Genomic DNA, 18,963 nt, shown 5'->3' on the forward strand with positions numbered 1-18,963 from the left:
TAATAGTACCACTCCCTGGGCCAAGCATATTAAACCACCACAGAGATAGATACAGGGAGTGTCTTGGACCTCACTGGCCAGCTAGCCTATAGATGTTCCAGGCCAGTGAGACCTTATCTCAAACAAAAGATAGAAGGTTCCAGAGGAAAGACACCTGAGGTTGTCCTCTGATCTCCACATGAAAACATACACATGTGCACACCCATGCCCATACCGACACACCCATATAAATGAACACGCATACACAAACCAGGCAAAGGAAAACCTCCAGTGGAGGCCAGGGGTCTGAAAGCTGGGATGACAGTCAGCAGGGCTAGCTCCTTCTCAGGGGCTCAGAGATACTGTCTGCTTCTGCCGGTTTACGGCCTACTGGACATTCCTGGCTGTGGAGACCTCCTGCCAGTTTGCCCACCACTCATAGCGCAATGGCCCTGAATGGCTGACCCATTTCCCACAGTGCTCTTCCCTATGGCCAACTTTCTTGTTCACACAAGGAACCAGTTGAATCTGCCAAGTCCCTGCTTCCAAATAAGGCCACAGTTCCAGGAACTAAAAACATCCTCTGTGTGTGTGTATGTGTGTGTGTGTGTGTGTGTGTCTGTCTGTCTGTGTGTTCCATGGTTTAACATGGGTTCCAGGGATCAGACTCCGGCCAGCATACTTGCATGACAAAGTGTCTTTACCCCCTGAGACATCTTTTGTTTTGTTTGTTTTTGAGACAGGGTTTCTCTGTGAAACAGCTATCCTGGAACTCACTCTATAGACCAGGCTGGCCTGGAACTCACAGAGATCTGCCTATCTCTGCCTCTCAAGTGCCGAGATCAAAGGCGTGCGCCACCACACCTAGCTTGCCTGAGCCATCTTCCTGGGTCAAACAAGTTAACTTTTGTCAAACACCGCCCCCCCCCCCCCTTGGTCAGTGCTGAGGACTAAACCCAGGACTGACTTTCTGCATGCTAGGCAGTCGCTCTGCCCCCGAGCTACCCCTACTCCTTTGGAGATGGACCTTCTGGAGCAACATGAGTCACTACATAGCGGCGGCTATGAGCTTTCCCCAGAGCTTGAGAACCTGTCTTTTTCAATGAGTGGTCACAGGCCAAAGTCTAGGACAGTCTTTATTGGAGCTTGGAATGTAATAGCAATTCACCTGACTCAGGCAAACTGAGAAAATGAGCAGCAACGGTAACAGACACCAGCAGCGGCGGAGGTGTCCTGGCTACATTAGGATTCCTGCTTGCCGGCAAGCAGGACACACACACACACTCCTACACAAACTTACTTACACTCACACTGGCTCACTCCCTCCTGGGTGAATCTGAGGCCAGGCACCCCAGACTGCTTCCCACCTCTTGGGACTTCTGCTAAGCTGAGCCTGAAGGGACCACGGGTGGAGCAGCGATGGGAGAGCCGGAAGCTGCAGGGGCTTTGGCGTTTGGGAGATGGGGATGCAGGACAAGGGCTGGGACAGGACACAGGGAAGATGCTGAGGAGAGGATGGGAAAAGGGGCATCTCCTCTCCTTCACTCACTCCAACCTCGCAGCACAGCCAGCGCCCTGGGCATGGGAAGTCTGGGTAGCATCAAGGGGCCCTCTTTGTCCAAGGAAGGCACTGAAATGGGGAGCAGATCTGGGGAACCTGGCATCTCTCCCAAACACTCCCAGATGAGGAAAATGGCTGAGCGAGAAGGGTCTGACATGCCAGATTTGGGGAAACAAGACGGCAAAAGCACGGATTCCACTTCCACCTCAGTAGTGGAAGAGGAAGGAGTGTGCTGAGATACCCCTCTGGCCAGCAGAGGGGGAAAGGGCTGGAGCCTAGGCTGTCCCTTTGCACTCAAGGGCAACAAGAGGGAGCCTGACCTCACCCATGTGTCCATAGCAGGAGTTGGGGCAGGAGTGAGGACCTAGAGTCTCCTGCCCCGAGGCCAGGGTTACCAGAGCACAGCCCCATCCAGGTTCCCATAGCCTGGCTCAGCACGCAGCCTCCAGTATGTATGGTTGGTCACCCACCACTCCTTGCCACTGCTGTCTGTCTGTCGCCTGGGGGAAAAAATGCACCATTAGGCGGTGAGTCCCTGGTACTGCCTCCCACAGTCACCTTACTCAATGCATAAGGGGGCAGTGAGGAGCCGGGCTGCAGCAGGACCCAGAGCAGGTAGGGCGGAAGCACCTGAAGAAGCGCGCCTGGTGGACTATGTTATTTTCTTCCATCACCCTTCTCCGGTCTCGCTGGAGCTGCTCTATCCTTCTCTTCTGAGCCTCAGCAGCCTGGATGTTTCCCTCCTCCAGGTACCTGATGATCCAAGCCTCGGTCAATGCACAGGCTAGTCTCAGGGATCTCCAAACACGAAGTCTCCGCCCCTTCCCCATTTTAGGGAGCTCCTTGAGGTGGCCAGCCAGGCACTGACCTCTGGTCTGGCCGTAGCCGTGTGTCAGTGGAAGGCAGTGTCCGCTTCAGCTCTGCCGTCAGCTCATTCAGCTCCAGGGCAAACTGAGTGAACCCAAAGTTTCGCTCATGGTCTGGGGGCATCGAATCTGGGGGAAGCAAGGAGCTGGGACAGGTGAACTATGTTAGAGCCATCCTCACCCTTCCCAGCTCTCCCTGGACACCCCACTTACTGGGTTTCCAAATGCACTGGCCACCTGGTGGGGGGCCTCGGTACAGTCCCTCATGCCATTTCCCGAAGAGGCGGTGGAGTACGCGGCCACTCCTGCTAAGCACCGCACCTTGTACCTCATGGATGTTGGAACTCCAGTACTTGGCCTAGGGTGGAGAAGGCAGGGCTCGAGTGAGGGGCTCTCCCCACTTCCCCAGGGTGTCTGGATCAGAGGCCTCTCTCACGGTGGAGGGGTGGGGTTGGGTAGAGGGGCGGGGTCACGTGGAGGGGCGGGGTCAGGGCAGCCTGCCTACCTTGCAGAAGGTGATTTTGCAGTGGCAAGAGCTATCTTGTGTGTTTCGGATAAGCACTTCTCCATAATGCTCGATCCAGCGCTGGCCACTCAGGATGTTGTGAATACAGGACGTCACCTTGTTCCACTCAAAGTGGTCCCCAAACCTGAGAGAGACAGACACACAGGGCAGCAGTCAACCAGCCCAGGGAAACAAGTGAGCTTTGAAGGAAGTGTTCCCAACTTGCGTATCGTATCAAGTCACGTGGGCCTGAAAGGAGTCCCAGGGTTCTAGTGCCCGCTCTGTGAGGCACGACCCTTGTTCATAAAGTAGAGTCGCCATCACGGAACATCAGTGAACATGTCTGGATCCATGAGAAAGTCCCTAAGTGCCCGAGTCACGGAGATAAGATACGAGAGTCACTACTACTCTCTGGTTCTGGTCTGGTTCACCAGACTCTCACTGGGTAGCCCTGGCTGGCCTTGGAATTTGCTGCATAGCCTAGGCTACCTTGAACACACAGATATCCACTTGCTTCAGCCTTCCAAATGCTGGGATTAAAGACAGTGTGTGCCACCACCCCTGGCCCCTGCTACTCTTAGGAAAAGGCCCCTTTCCTCGTCAGCTTCAGCTGCCCATCTGTATGACAGACTGAGATGAGGGCTTTCTGTTTCGTTTCTTTTCTTTTTTCCAGAGCTGAGGACCGAACCCAGGGCCTCGTGCTTGCTAGGCAAGCGCTCTACCACTGAGCTAAAATCCCCAATCCCCCCTTTTTTCCAAGACAGGGTTTCTCTGTGTAGCCTTGGCTGTCCTGGAACTCACTCTGTAGACCAGGCTGGCCTTGCACTCAGAGATCTGCCTGCCTCTGCCTCCCAAGTGCTTGGGACTAAAGGTGTGTACCACCACAGCTGGATGAAATGAGGTTTTTTGAACTTGGTTTGTGATCCATTTAGTCCCAAGATTCATTTAGATTTCAGTGTGTGTGTGTGTGTGTGTGTGTCTTGCACACAGGCTGGTTTGAAGTCTCAAGTGCATTTCTTAATGTGATTCATGATCAAAAAGCTGTGAAAGAAACTTAGTCGGATGACCTCTTTAAGCCCCGCCCCCATCCTGTTCTTAGCCACCTCACTTTTTTTTTTTTTTTTAACAGTAACTGTTGCAAATGCAGGCATAACCTGTACAAAGACTGCCTGCTGTAACCTCCTGAAGCTCAGGGCTAGACTAGACGCCTCTACCCCTCTACAGCACTGCCCCATGGGCAGCCAGGAGAGGGCCCATGGGCAGGCCTGGCCACTGGGATCTACAGTACTCACCTGGGCAGGCTGACGTTGACTGTCCCCACAGGCACGATCTCCAGGGATTTGCCCCAGAACTTGTTCTTCCACTTCATATCTGGAGTTCCGTGGTAGGAGGGGCAGGGAGCAAGAGAGATAAGGCCAGAGTGATCCAGAATGTTTCAGCCACCCCCACCCTGCTATCCCTGACCTTCATGGTTGTCCGGCCCCACATCCCTTACCTTGCCAGAAGATGAAGTTCTCAGATTCTGCGTGACACGCGGAGATCGGGGGATGATGGGAGACCTTGATGAGCAGAGAAATCCTTAACACTGTCTTGAGGAGCTTGGGGTCTCCGAACATGCCTCCCTCCCACCCTAATTTCTCTGACTCTGACTTAGTGTCACAAGAATCTGTTAATTGTAAGTCTTGTGCTCCTGATACTTCCTGTCCCACCCAAGACCGTATTTGCTCCTCCCCACGGGGCCCTGTGTTGTCCTTGCTCATCTGCCTGGCTGGCTAACCTTGGCCAGCCCTGTTGATAGAGCCCTAACCAGCCCTGCTTTGGGCAGGCATTCCCTGCAATGTACCAAAGAGGGCCTCCAGCCTATGCCCTGAAACCTGGCCCTCCCTGAGGACCCGCTTCCTTCTCCATCCGCCTCCTCCTGTCTGATCACTGCTGGCTCTACTCCACACTCTGAAAACTTTTGGCCTCATGCTCACTTGGAAATGGCTTCACATGCACAACCTCCACAGTGGACATTCCTACAGCCTCACCTCCCTGTCTCCCTGTTCCCTGTCTTTCCCTGACTCAGGCTGAAGCCAAGACTTTCTTCTCCTTTCTGTTGTGCTTTCTTGTGGCCTGCAGACACCATCTTGGCTTCCCTTCCTTCTACCCAGCACCCTACCCTCCTACCTAGAGTCCTTGGCCACTCGCTCCCCACACTCACCAGATATGCCAGCGCATGGCTTGGTGGGTAAACAGGCTTATCATGGGGTAGGGTGGGGGGCTGGGGCTGGAGAGATGGCTCAGTGGTTAAAAGCACTGACTTCTCCTTTAGAGGTCCTGAGTTCAATTCCCAACAACCACATGGTGGCTCACAACCATCTGTAAGGGGATCTGATGCCCTCTTCTGGTGTGTCTGAAGACAGCAACAGTATACTAACAAATAAATCTTAAAAACAAACAACCAAAAAAAGCATGCTTGTCACCAGCCCCGATAACCTGAGTTGGATCTCTAGAACCTATGTGGCAGAAGGAGAGGACAGACTCCACAAGCTGTCCTCTGACTTTCATATGTGTGTTGCATATGGAACATATGTTCATATATCCATACACACATAAATAAATGGAATAGCCAACTTTTTAAAAAACAAGGGCTGAAGAGATGGTTGAGCGGTTAAAAGCACTGGCTGCCATCGCAGAAGACCTTAATTCAGTTCCCAGAACCCAGTTCACGACTGCCTGTAACCCTAGTTCCAAGGGATTCAGCAATCTCTTCTGGCCTTTGTGGCTACCTGCACCCACGTGGCATACACTCATAGACACATACATCATAAATAAATAAAAATAATAAATAAAATCGTGGGAACTGGAGAGTCGTCTCAGTAGTTGAGAACACTGGCTGCCCTTTTGGAGAACTTAGGTTTGGTTCCTAGCACCCACATGGAGGTTCACAATTGTAACTCCAAGTTCCAGGAGCTCCGACACCCTCTTTGGCCTCTATAAACATGGTACATAGGCGTACGTGTAGGCAAAACATAGACACAAGTATAATAAAAAGAAATAAATGTTAAGAAAAACACTTGGGGGCTGGAGAGATGGCTCAGCGGTTAAGAGCACTGACTGCTCTTCCAGAGGTCCTGAGTTCAAATCCCAGCAACCACATGGTGGCTCACAACCATCCGTAATGAGATTGGATGCCCTCTTCTGGTGTGTCTGAAGACAGCTACAGTGTACTCATAAATAAAATAAATAAATAAATCTTTTTAAAAAATCATAAAAAAAAAAAAAAGAAAAGAAAAACACTTGGCCAGACAGCCGCTCTGTGTATTGATCCCTGGCTTCGACCTTGGACACAAGACCTACAAAGGGAAGGCCCAGTTCCATCTAGGCCCTGGGCGCTCAGCCATCATCTAAGGCCCTAAACCCAAGCTACTTGTCATGCCCTTCGCTCCTGCAGTCGGAGGAAGAACAGAGAACAGGAGAAGGTAACTCCTCCCACTCCGCCTCATCCATGCTCCCTGCTCCTCCCCTGTGAGCTCTTCCCCGCTGCTCCTCAGCTCCCCCACACCTTTCCCTGCAGTCCTTCCCTCTGTGTGGCCCCTTCTCTCACAACAAAAGGATTTCCTGTTTCTCCCATCCTAGGCAGCAAGCCTTCCCTTTATTTTCCCACATAAACACTCATAGCACTTTTATTCATAATCTCCCAAACAGGAAACAATTCAAATGCCAATCAAAAAGAAAATAAGCAAATTGCCATGTGTCCACACAAAGGGATATTCAGTAATAAAAGGAACAGAACTATTGGCACACTCAGCCATATGAATAAGGCTTTATACTGAGTGACAGGAGCCATCAGCAAGAGTACAGATTCTATGACTGTATTGTGAGCCTTCCCTTTCTGGATGTGTATGTCTCTGCTGGCATCCGTGGCCATCATTTCTGGGAGGACACTAGTTGCTGAGGTCCACCCGTGGGTCAGAATGGGAGGCTTCTTCCTGATGTTACGCTTTATTCTGCTGTGTAAAATTTTCATTCTCTTGCTGGCACACTTTTAATCCCTGTTCTCAGGAGGCGGAGGCAGGTTCAAGGCCAGCCAGGGTTACATTATAAGACCCTGCCTCAAAAAACAAAGCAAACCACCTCCAGCAAAAACTAAACATAAGTGTCTCAGCCTTTCACATCCCCTCTGGCGACCACACCTTTGTTTTCTCTTTCCTTGTGATAACATTTCTTGAAAACAGTCTGCAATTTCTGTAATTATCTTTCTTAAAAGATTATGTGGGGCTGGAGAGATGGCTCAGTGGTTAAGAGCACCATCTGCTCTTCCAGAGGTCCTGAGGTCAATTCCCAGCAACCACATGGTGGCTCACAACCATCTGTAATGGGATCTGATGCCCTCTTCTGGTGTGTCTGAAGACAGCAACAGTGTATTCACATACATAAAATAAATAAATCTTTTTTAAAAAAATCTATGTGAATGAGTGAGTGCCCATGTATATGTTCATGTGCCATGTGTCTGCAAAGACCAGAAGAGGACATCAGGTCTCCTGCAACTGGAGTTACCTCAGTTGTGAGCCACATCGTGGTACTAGGCACCGAACCTGAGTCCTCTGGGTATTCTTCACCCCTGAGCCATCTCTCTAATCCCTAGTTTCAAATTATATGTATGTATGTGTGCACGCATGTGTGTACAGATAAATACACATAAATGCATTTATGCATTCGGGGTGGAAAGATGGATCAGCAGTTAAGAGCATATTCTGGGAACCTCCTCAGAACATCTCATAACTACAGCTCCAAAGAAATCTAACCCTTGCCGGTGGATTTTTTAGTTCGAGGCCAGCCTGGTCTATACAGTGAGTTCCAGGACAGCTAGGGCTGCACAGAGAAACCCTGTCTTGAGAAACCAAAAGAAAAAAGAAAAAAGAAATCTAACCTTCTTCTGTCCTCCATGGGGACTGCACTCATAAGATTTCTCTCTCTCTCTCTCTCTCTCTCTCTCTCTCTCTCTCTCTCTCTCTCTCTCTCTTTCTCTGTCACACACACACTCACTTACTCACTCACTCACTTTAAAAAATTAAATGAGGATGCTGCTGGAGAGATCACACACCACTTAAAAGCACTGGCTGCTTCTCCAGAGGTCTTTCTACATAAACACATCCAAGTTCAATTTCTAGTATTCACATGGCAGCTTACAAACATCTATCACTCCAGTTCCAAGGAATCTGATGCCCTCTTTTGTCCTCTGCAGAAGCAGGTAGGCAAGTCCTGTACAGACACATTTGGGCAACACACACACACAAAACTTAATGTATGAACATACATATCTATATATGTCTATTTATGTTTGTAGGTACATGGGAGCATGTGTGTGGAGGTCAGAGGGCAGTTTCTAAGAGCTAGTTTTTTTCTTTCTTCCATGCAGGTCCTGGAGATTGAACTTAGGTCATCAGGCTTAGGGGCAGGCACCCTTACCTGCTGAGCCATCACACTGGCCCTTTTCCTAGATTTATTCTTATTTTTTAACTTTCACTCTTCTTGGGAAAAGGAGAGGTGGGGGGAGGGACTAGAAGGAGAGGAGGGAGGGAGGGGAAACTAAGTCTCGATGTAATGTATGAGAAAAGAATAAAGTGTAAAACAAAACAAAAAACCTTTCACTCTTGTCAGGGTTGGGCAACCTTTTTTGGGGGGATGGGTTGAAGCAGGGTCTCTCTCTACAGCCCTGGCTATCCTAGAACTCGCTGTGTGGACCACTGGCCTCAAACTCACAGAGATCTTCCTCCCTTTACCTCCCTAGTAATGGGGTTAAAGGCATGTGCCACCACACCTAGCCTTGTCCAGCCTTTTGATGTGGCACTATGTCACCAACAAATGTGTTGGGCTGCCGTCACGGTTGTCCACGGATGCACTCAGCCAGTGGGCTGCAAGCTGGACACACCTGCTATACACTCTATAACTCCATCTCTGCCCTGTCCATCACTCAAAAAGATAGCCCCTAGTCCCATGAACCACTGCCCCTCCTGGGTGACACAGTCCCCAGGGGGTCCTGATTTTCCCACCTTCTAAGCTGGGAACCCACTGATTTGTCACCTCTTCCCAGGCCCAGGTCTGCAGGCATCAAAGCCAACAGGACATCTCTTTGAGGAAGTCCCGCCCAGTGGGTAACATGGTACAGCTCCTTTCTTGCCTTCCGCCTTCTGTCTTGCTAGGTGGCACCTGCACTCACGCACAGTCTCCTTAACTAGAAAGACAGGACCGCCCGGCTTTCTCCCTCAGCCCACCAACCTCATTTGCCAGTACCACAAGAGGCCCCTCTACACTTGGTCAGTCTGCTGCCCACACAGGCTGGCAGCTCCCCGGAGCTGAGCCCTTCACCACACCATGGGCCGTGGTGCCCCGGCACAGGGTCGGTCACTTCCCAGGCCCCTCTCCATCTACCTGGCTGCTGAGTTCTGTCAGTTGTGACTCATACAAGAGCTCCTGAATTCAGAGTGCCAGGGGCTGAGTGCAGGATGCCCTCAGCTCTCAGGCAGATGACTTTAATGGGCTGATAATGGCCTCTGCCAACTGTTGTACCCCAGTGCCTGAGTGTTCTTCAGAGCGTGCCCGAGTACCCACGCCTCCCACTGCCTTCAGATTTAGAAGTAAATAAAATCCCAGAATGCACCTCACCTTCACCTATTAAGCACATGGTTTAGCCTGCCCTGCCTTCAACCCCGTCTCTAACTGCTGAACTTTATTCACCTTGGCTGACACATACATGAAACAAACCAGGCTTCAGCTCCGTACCCAGGCTTTCTCCAATTCACCCTTCAAGACCTAGCTAGCAGTGCTGCCGCCCACAGCGCACCTTGGGGTGTGGCTTTTACGACCTCCTGACTTCTGCTTCACTCTGCCTCCCCTAAGAAGGACAGAACTCTCCCCCATTAGCATGTCCCTGACCAGGGGCCACTGCTTCCTGTCCTTCTCCATGCACTGGCTCCACTGACCCACCTTCTGGTCCTCACAGCCCAGGCCTTCCCCTGGCCCAGTCCTGGAAACAGTCCTCCCACCTCTGGGCCCACACCTGCTCACTGATAAAACGGAAACCACGGTCAGGCCTCTCGCACTCGTAGGTCTCTCCCAGGACCGGGTTGAAGGGCTTGCATCCCGCCCGGTGGTACGTGGAGGAGTAGGCGGAAACAGCAAAGGCAGCGATGTACACCTGTGGGAAACCAAGTGCCACAGGTGTAAAGAAGCCGGGGGATGCGGGCAGCAGCAAAGTCTGGGGTTTTGATGTAGTGCTCCAGCATCGGGGACCCACCCAGCGGGGACCTGGGATGACAGAATGACAGACAGAACCTGGGAAGGAACAGGCGGCCCTGAGTGGGTACCATGCGCTCGCAGGGGTCAGTCATGCGGCTGGCCTGGTCCAGGAGGCTGCTATACTCCAGCTCTTCACAGAGCCTCTGCAGCGTGTTGAGCGGCTCGTTGAGCTGCACGGGCATCGACACCTTGGACAGGTCTTTGCCGATGTTGTTGCGGAGAATATTCCACAGGCTCACATCTGTCCCAGGCCCACTGGCAGCTGGTAGGCAGCGGCGGCGAGGGGGCCCCACAGCAATCCCTGGAACACACGCCCCTGGGCCAATGAAGACATTTTAGTCTCCCTCTGAACACTGGTGTTCCAGACATGCCAGGCCCACTCACTGCACAGGGCTGCCTCCTAACCTCCTGAGGCATCCCAGCGTTGCCCGTTATGGGAGGAGACTGGGGCATCTGACTGCTTGTGATATCCTGGGGATTTGCATGGGCAGCAGGGCTAAGAATCACCTAGACAGGACAGTTCCACTGCTATACACAAGTGCACAGAAGCTGGGCCTGAGTCCCATCCTTGCCTCTGTCCCCTGATGAACAGAACAGATGCTAGGATCCAGATCATCCACTATCCTCCCAGTATTCTGGAGGGACAGGGTTCCCTTGAGTTCCAGCTTACTGTGGAACTGAGAATAACCTTGATCTGATCCTTCTGCCTCCACCTCCCGAGTGCTGGAATCCTAGGCGTCTGCACCACTCTCAGTTAAGGCAGTGCTGGGGTCTGAACCCAGGGCTTTGTGCCTAGGAGGCAACGCCCTACAAAACCACACTCCCTGTCCTCGGCCATTTTTAGTGAAATGTCAAGCCCAAAGCTACTCTGCTAACGTGCTCAAGTGGAACCATGGGTCTCCCTGCCACACCCTGCTAAGCCTAACAGAATGAAGGCCAGCACCATTCCCAAGCCTGGTCCACCCCACCCCAGGAAATGCCCCCTTCCAGTATTTCCCAACTCATGGTTCCAAGGTTAAGTCTAGACTCAGTACTCAAAGCCAATAGCCCACCAGACACAGCAGACAGAGTCTTCATGACCTAGGCCATGAACAAACAGCTTCTCCACATGGCATACCCAGGTTTCCCCCATCTCGTGGCCCTCTTCCAATTGGTACCTTTTTGATAGCGGTCAGCTCCCCTGATGTCCAGCACCTCCTCAGACAGGCTGGTGGTGATCTCGCTAGCACACGACTCTTCCTCCTCAGAACCCTGCACAGGAAGAACTGGTAGGCAGGGGTACATAGACTGGCAATGCCCAGGGCCTGGTAAGAATGCTATGTGCTAGTCCTTTGGTGGGAAGAGGGATGATAGGGCAGGAGGAATTTTAGCCCTAAGGTAATGTCCTGTCGTGGCTGGTACCGACTTGTAGAAAAGAGCTTGGGAAAATGGTAAGACACTGAGGAAAGAGAAGTTGATGGTGCTGAGATAGTCTGGATCAAAGGACCATGAAAGCTGAAAGGAGGTCATGGGAAGATAACTCCAGACAGCAGACAGGTAGGGCATCTCCAACAAGGAGGTGAGGTTTTTGGAGTCACACAGATCTAACAGAGCAGGGTAAGCTCTCAGAGATGGCTGCTAAGGTGTTGAGATAGGACCCAGGAATCTTCAGGCCCCACCCCATCCTGCCCAAGTCCCTTCTCTCCTGCTGCCAGCTCCCTCCCTCACCTCATTCTCGGAAGAACTGGCAGAGAGGAGCACCTCACAGGCATCAAAGAACTCGGTGTGGGAGTCGGCGAGGGACAGCACACTGCTCTGGGACAGCTGGGGGGTCAGCTCTCGGCCTTTCATATACAGAGCTTCTTGCTGTGGGAGCCAGATGGATATGAGACCTCAGAGGCCACTGGAGTGACAGTTCCTGGAGAGGGAACTGCCACACACACGCACACACACCACCACCACCAAGTAGCAGAAGAGAGAAGAGAGCGTAAGGGAGAGGAAAAAACTTGGACTTAGAAGAAGTGCTGAGCCAACAGAGCCTGGCTCCACCCTTCCCCCTTGCTGGCCCACTCAGTCTGGACCCGCACACCATGGACAGGTGCAGCTGTGTCCACCTTGCAGATTAGAAGACCGAGGCTCAGAATACAATGCTGGCATGCGATCGTCACAGTCAGACTCTAATCAAGCCTGGCTGAGGGACCCTGAGGCCATCCATTAGATTCTTTGGGTTTTAGTTTTGTGATGCAGACATGTCCAGCCTGTGGCCCATGAGCTGTAGACAAATGAAGGCAAGCTAATGCAAAATCATAAACTTCCTTAAAACATTATGAAAAATTGTTTGCAACTTTCTTTGTTGTTATTAACTTGATTATACATTTTGTTTGTTTGTTTGTTTGTTTGTTTTAAGACAGGGTTTCTCTGTGTAGCCCTGGCTGTCCTAGAACTCACTCTGTAGCCCAGGCTGGCCTCAGATTCACAGAGATCCACCTGCCTCTACCTCCCAAGTGCTGAGACTACAGGGGTGGATCATGCTGGTCTTGGGTGTGAATTGTAATGTCAAAGGCTGGACAGGTCTGCTAAAGGGTAAGAACCAATGTCTCGTGGGCTCGGAAGTAAAAGCAAAAGTCCTCAGAAGCAGACGTGTGGCTCAGAGGTAGACTTCTTGCCTAGCATGGGCAAAGCCCTGGGTTCACGCCTCGCTACTACAACCAAACCAAACCAAGCCAAACCAAAATATGATGCACAAGCCATCTACAGGGTCAGTCAAGGGAACTGTGGTATTATGCGAGAGAAAGGAAAGCTGGATCCCCCAGCCCACCATCCTTTCACCTATTTCTAGACTTAAAAAAAAACAAACCAACCCTGTCCCCTGACCCTGGCACTCACACTCGGGACGAAAAGCACAGGGAGGACTCCATTGTCCACCCTAGATCCTCACCTCCTCCGGGTTCAGAGAACTGAAGGAGTCTGCTGTAGTGTCTGAGGAGATGGAGAGTGAGTGGAGGCGCCTCTGACCTTCTGGGGCCTCAGAAACCTGAGGCAGAGGGCGAGGGACTGGGTGTGGGAAGGGGAAATCCTTCCCACCTACCACCCGCACCAACTCAGGGACAACCTCTGTCACCCCTTGAGCCCTGGCACAGATTTTGCCAATGGGGCCTGCAGTCCTCAGTCTCAGGCCCTCCCTTTGATCAGCTATCATGTCCCTGAGTCTCACCGCCATCCTTGACAGCTCTGAGCCCTGGTGCAGGTCTCTCAGTCGGTCCCGTTCTGTGGTGAGGGCAGCCAGGACACTGCTGAGGGAGTTGTGCACTGCCGGGGGCAGGCCAGACAGTCAGACTCCATTTCCCCTCCCGACCTCTTGAACCCATTCCTAGCCACCACCTAGCCTGTACTCACCCTTCTGGGCCAGAGCCCAGAAACTGCGCTGCAGATGGGCATAGTCTGGAGGTGGCAAGCCACGGGGCCCAGAAGTGTCCCGAGATTCCAGGTAACGAGACAGGTTTGGAACAGAGCCATGGAGACGGCCAACCTGACAGTGAACACGAAGAGTGAAGGGGTGGCCTCCTCCAGGGCATTGTGTCCCTGAAACTTGGGGCTCACACCCCTCCTCACCCGTCCAATGGTGTCATCCTTGGCAAAGCCCTGTGTGCACCACATGCGGCTGGTCCGTTTTCCTTTCTTGGGTCTCTCAGTCGTCACTGAGGCCTGGCAAGTTGAAGAATAATTTCAGTCACAGAGCTGGGAGAGCACAGATCACCCAGGCATAGGGTGCAGCATGTTGGCAGTATCCCGGGCAAATGGAGCAGACCAACGGTCCAGAGACTGCTGGGCAAGTATGAGGCAGGCAGGCCTGCCCCACAAAGTGATGGGCGTGAGGGGCCCTGAGCAGTCCCTGCCCCCTCCCCTGACCCTTACCTGGTGTGTGGGGATCACAGGGGCAGAGGGGATTCGGTGTAGGGACTCCAGGCTCTGAAGGAGTCTGTGTAGTTCCTGCAGCTTACCCTGACATTCTGAGAGTGCTGGGGGAGAAGGAAGGAGAGGACACTGATCTCCTGGATGTACCAGAGTTCCCAGTCCCCCCATGCCCTTCAGTTTCTTTCCATCCAGAGACATCACTGGCAGCCAGGGAGACTTCAACACTGTTACTGTGCTTGTCTGTCTCAGGACCCCAGCACTTCCAGTTCTCTGGTGTAGCTGCTTCTGATTTTCTGGGAGGCCAGTGGTCTATCCCCACTCTGTCTGCATTCCGCCCCTCACGTCTTCTGCCTGTGTACAGGATGCGTGGCTTATTCTATCTCCTTATTTATACACACTACCCTCTCTGGGTCACTATCTCGGTCTCTTACTGCAGAAATATATTTCTAGGGCACAATCTTTTCCTGTTGCTATTTAGAAATTTTACTGTGTTGTCTGCTGCGTGCCTAGGGCACAAGCCTGCTATTCTCTAAGTTGAAGCTCCTCAGGGCCAAGAAGATTTGACCAAGAGGGTTTGATCATCTTGAAGGCAGAGTAGGGGCTCCCCTGGCAGAAGGGCCCCTCTGAGGAAGTGGTGAAGGTAACATTCTCCCTTCTTGTTGATTCTGCATAGATCTGAGAACATGGGTCCTACCCACAGAGGCCCTGGGCCAGGCGCTCTCACCATGAGAACATCTGTCTAAGCCATCACTGTCCCTCAGCCAGGATGACACTTTCTCTCGAGGTCCAACCCCAGGTAAGGCTGAGGCACTACCTGCCGTTAGCATCTGGGTACCAGGAGCCTGTGGGGAGTAAGTCAAGGGTTAAGAAAGATACCCAGCTCTCTAGATCCCAGTTTCTGAAAGCCTCCACCCGATCTTCCTATCACCTGCTCTCACTCCAGGACCCATCTTACCTTCCGATGAGTGGCACTGGGCATGTCCAATCTCTGGGCCAAGCGGTGGGCTCGTAGCTGAGCCACCCAGCTATGGAACAGGTCCTGAGATTTGATCTGAGGAAGTGATGGAGGGAGATAAGAAGAGAGGGATTGATTCCCAGGAGCAAAATATCAAATCTCTGATCTCCAGGCAAGCAGGGAATTTCCCTAGAGCGCCCAGTTTGCACAAAACCCTATTGCAGACAGAGAGTATGGCATTCCAAGCATCGGAGCTCTTAGTTCTGTATCTGTTAACAGCCAACCATCAGAGTGGGCCTGCTCCTGGCTGTTTCACACAATAGAAATTTTCTTCTTGTCAAACTCTAAGAAGACCCCTCAGCTCCTATGCTTCTGCCTTGGCCACCTCTGCCAGGCTAGTGTTCACAACATTGTTCTTGGGAATGTCACCTTTAGGTGGTAAATGTTGTCTTCTGTGTCGAGGTCAATGCGCTGAGCCTTTTTGTTGATGGACATGACGGATAGCCGGACATCGATGGAGCCGTGGACCTTCCCCTTGGTGATCTGGAGTGGAGGGTTGGTGGGGGGGACAGGGGAATGACTTGAGGATCTCTCGAGCACAGAGTTACCATCTCCTTGAGGCTACTCCAGACTCAAGGGTCAAGCACCTCAAGTCATATATAAAGGGGCTTGTTTGTAATCTCATATGTACAGAACATTACGCTATGTCCAACTTCATCCAGGTCTGAGAGGTCACAAAAATACCACCACCCCGGGAATCTACATGGTGGAGGAAGGACTGCCCCCCGCCCTCCCAAAGGAACCTGAGAGTCCAGCTTTGTTTCTTGTTCCCAGCACAAGAGGAGGACAAGGCCTAAGGTGACAAAGCTCCCATTTCTTGGGCACTTAGTTTGCAATGGGCATCATTCAGATAGCTCTACAGGTGGCTGAGTGTGCCCCCCACCCCGAGTCAGCAGGAAGGAGGCTGAGTCTCAGGGAAGCAGTTTTCTCGTGGTGTTTTGGGTTTTAGGAGCCACAGAGGAAACCAAAATGCAAACCTGCTCATCTCTTATAGTAAAAGGAGCATGTATGTGTGCACATGTGCGTGTGTATACATGTATGTGTGTGTGTCTGGTGCATGTGTGTGTCTTTGTGTGGTATATGTGTGTGTATGCATGTGCATGTGTGCGTGCATATATGTGTGTGTGTGTGTCTGTGCACAAGAGTGTGTGTTTGTGTGGTGTTTGTGTGGTGTTTGTGTGGTGTGTGTGTGCGCGTGTGTGTGCATGTGTGTGTGTGTGTGTGTGTGCGCGTGCACGTGTGTTTAAATTGTTGAATCTGCAGATGTGGAACCTAAGGATACAGAAAGCCAACTGTAACTTGACTGCGGATGCTGAAAGGTGGAAACGAGTGAGAGTCATACCCTGCTTTGGCTAACTCAAGACTCCCCCTACCTGCTCAGAACATCCCGGGGCAGGCTCCCCCCACACCCCAAGCCCGGAACCTGACTCACATCTTGCCGAGTCGTGGCATAGTGGAGGATCCCATCCTCGAGCACAAAGTACCTCTGTCCCGGAGGGACAGGACCAGGCATCCCGGAGAAGGAGGGGTGGAGGGTGGGGAGAGAACAAACACACATTTTTCTTCTCTTTTCCACACAGGAATACCAGGGCTGTCCAGCAGCCTCCCGCATGTAGCTCCTCCCACCCCCTGCCACCCTACCTTGTGCCAGCCCTTAAGAGGCCACTTCCTCTTCTTGAGCAGGTGTCCTTCCTGTCTCTCAGGCATGATGTCGTCCGCTCCCAGCCTGCCCCGGGGCTCCTCCACCACCTCCCACAGCTCTGAGGCCTGAAGTCCAGGGTAGAGGGAGAGCAGCAGTTGGTGAGCCCACTACCTCAGTCCACCCCCCAAAGACCCAAGCTCAGCCCACCCTCCGCTGCTCTTCTACTCAGACCTGCTGGGTACTGCTGGGCTTTGAAGACTGAGTGCTCTCAGCCAGGGAGGGAGTGTCCCTTTCCTGGAAGTCCATGAGGAAGAAGTTACTCCTGATGAGGACAGCAGAGGAGGGTGGGGTGGGGAGAATGTCACCTTGTCTTGGGGGAACCCTTGAAGCAAGAGAGAGACCCATGAGTACCACCATACTGCCATGTGTCCCACTGCTGGTCCCTCCCACACCGAGATACACATTCTCCACTCACATGCCAGCCCCACACCCCAGTATGCCCTGACCACCCCTGGGCCTGGGCAGCAACACCCAATCCAACCCCCACTGTGGCCACTGCACCCAATGTGTGCCTCCGCCTTGGACATACACTCCAGGAACCCAGTGTTTGTGAGGCTGGGGAGTGAAGAAAGAAGAGGGTCCAAGAAAAGATGGAGGGCCTCAGAGACGAGGTGGCCAAGAGCTCCTCAGCTCAGCTGCCTCTTCCTCCAGGATCTCTTTGCCTATATCTGTGGCTTCGCCACCTCTCTGCCACAGCTGCTCTGCAAACTGCACCTCAAACTTCTCCTAATTGGCCCCCTATTGCTGCCAGTTCTCACACTCCCATTTTTTGCATGGGGAAACTGAGGCCTGAGACAGTCCTATTTTCCCATGCCTCCTCTCACCAGACGTGCCTGAGGATACCCACCTTGGACTCTCTTCCCTGCACAGCCTCACCAGCCCCTTGCTACCACGTTAGTCCTCTGTGTTCCTGAGAAGCACCTCCCACCCAGAAGGAGCAGGACACTGGCCGGCTGAGACACTGTGGGTGGGAGAAGAGGTGGCCAAGAACATGTCTCGGTCCACCCAGGTCCCGCAGCAGTGCCCACAGGCGCCTTTGGCACCGGCTCTGGCCATTCTGGCTCCGCCAGGAGATCAATAATGCATGAGGTTGTGTGTGTTTGTGTGTGTGTGTGTGTGTGTGAAGGGGGAGGGGACCGGAGAGGTGATGTTGCCCTGTGTCTGGGGAAGCAACTCAGAGCTTCATGCAGCTAGCAAGCACCTGAGGAGTTGAGGCCCAGAGGGGCAAGGAAGTGACAGTGTAAATGTGGCCAGGAGGTCACAGCATAAGAGACCGGCCCAAGGGGAAACTCATGCGTTTAGCCATTTAAAGTTTCAAAACTCTTCGGGTGCTGGGGTATTTCTATGCCCTTGTCCTGCCTGCTAGGACCCTGGCCATTTGCTGCTGGCTCCCGGGAGAGGTGGGAGGTGTCTACCAGTAGGAAGGAGAGGTCTAGTGAGCCAGGTGAGTGCCCCTCCACCACCCCAACCACCTCCATTCTCAGCGCCTTTACCAGAGGAGTAGACCCACCAGCTCCAGAGGAGAGGAAGCCCTCCCAGGAATGTCAGATGATGTCAGCAAGGCTCCCTTACCCCAGGGTCCATGGACGCCAGTGCTTCTTGGTCCGTACGCCGATGTGCCTCTGAGACGCTGTCTCCGAGTCACCGGCTACCTCTTCACAGAGCTGAGCAGCGGCAGCAGCTGCTGCAGGAACCAGGAAGGAAGGAGACGTCGGAGCCTCCCCTCCAGCCGGATCTCCCCACCTGCCCCTCCCCCGTTGCCTCCTCCCGCCAAGCTCCGGGTTGCCGCTCAGCTCTGCCCCCCTGCTCTCGGGAGGACTAAGGACGGAGTGGTACCAAATGACTTGGAAATGAGGGGCACAGTCCCCACTGGGCATAGTTCCACATGCTTCAGAGGACTAGACAACTGCTGGCTTCAAGCCATTGGAGGCAAAGGATTTATCCAGACTAACACGGCCTTGACCTCAGTGAACACTCAAGGCCGTTTCCTTATTCACCCTCCCTCTCAATTACACCTGAAATAGATGGCACATTTTGGACCAGCAAAGATATCAGGTTGACTGGGAAGGAACAGAAACACCCTCCCACCCCACCCCCACATACTCTGGGACATGACAATCTGTGCCAGGAGCACAGTCAGCAGGCAAGACGGACAGC

The 18,963-nt window shown here is 52.7% G+C and overlaps 1 protein-coding gene across 3 annotated transcripts; it reads right to left on the reverse strand.

Annotated features, from left to right (window-relative positions):
- Positions 1 to 1,097: 1,097 nt before the first annotated feature.
- Positions 1,098 to 18,510, reverse strand: Osbpl7 (oxysterol binding protein like 7). Of its 3 annotated transcripts, none has more exons than XM_028755051.1 (23): positions 18,379 to 18,510; positions 16,978 to 17,128; positions 16,746 to 16,871; positions 16,537 to 16,590; positions 15,474 to 15,587; positions 15,045 to 15,140; positions 14,814 to 14,931; positions 14,090 to 14,193; positions 13,787 to 13,879; positions 13,571 to 13,703; positions 13,389 to 13,483; positions 13,113 to 13,208; positions 11,903 to 12,040; positions 11,353 to 11,446; positions 10,264 to 10,511; positions 9,957 to 10,094; positions 4,407 to 4,470; positions 4,204 to 4,282; positions 2,912 to 3,056; positions 2,620 to 2,764; positions 2,409 to 2,535; positions 2,171 to 2,293; positions 1,098 to 2,040 (listed from the first exon to the last, which is right to left on the reverse strand). In XM_028755051.1, exons 2-23 carry the CDS (start codon positions 17,050 to 17,052, stop codon positions 1,932 to 1,934), a joined length of 2,514 nt encoding a protein of 837 aa, XP_028610884.1. In that variant the 5' UTR covers positions 17,053 to 17,128; positions 18,379 to 18,510; the 3' UTR covers positions 1,098 to 1,931. The 3 variants fall into 3 exon arrangements, 2 of the variants coding, with proteins under 2 accessions (XP_028610884.1, XP_028610886.1); XM_028755053.1 differs by having other exon boundaries at positions 10,264 to 10,496; positions 18,379 to 18,498; XR_003709689.1 differs by lacking the exon at positions 1,098 to 2,040 and having other exon boundaries at positions 2,177 to 2,293; positions 2,409 to 2,552; positions 18,379 to 18,498.
- Between the last annotated feature and the right edge of the window lie 453 nt (positions 18,511 to 18,963).

This window comes from Grammomys surdaster, unplaced genomic scaffold (assembly GCF_004785775.1).
Source record: "Grammomys surdaster isolate TR1022 unplaced genomic scaffold, NIH_TR_1.0 126048, whole genome shotgun sequence".
Lineage (NCBI taxonomy): Eukaryota > Metazoa > Chordata > Mammalia > Rodentia > Muridae > Grammomys > Grammomys surdaster.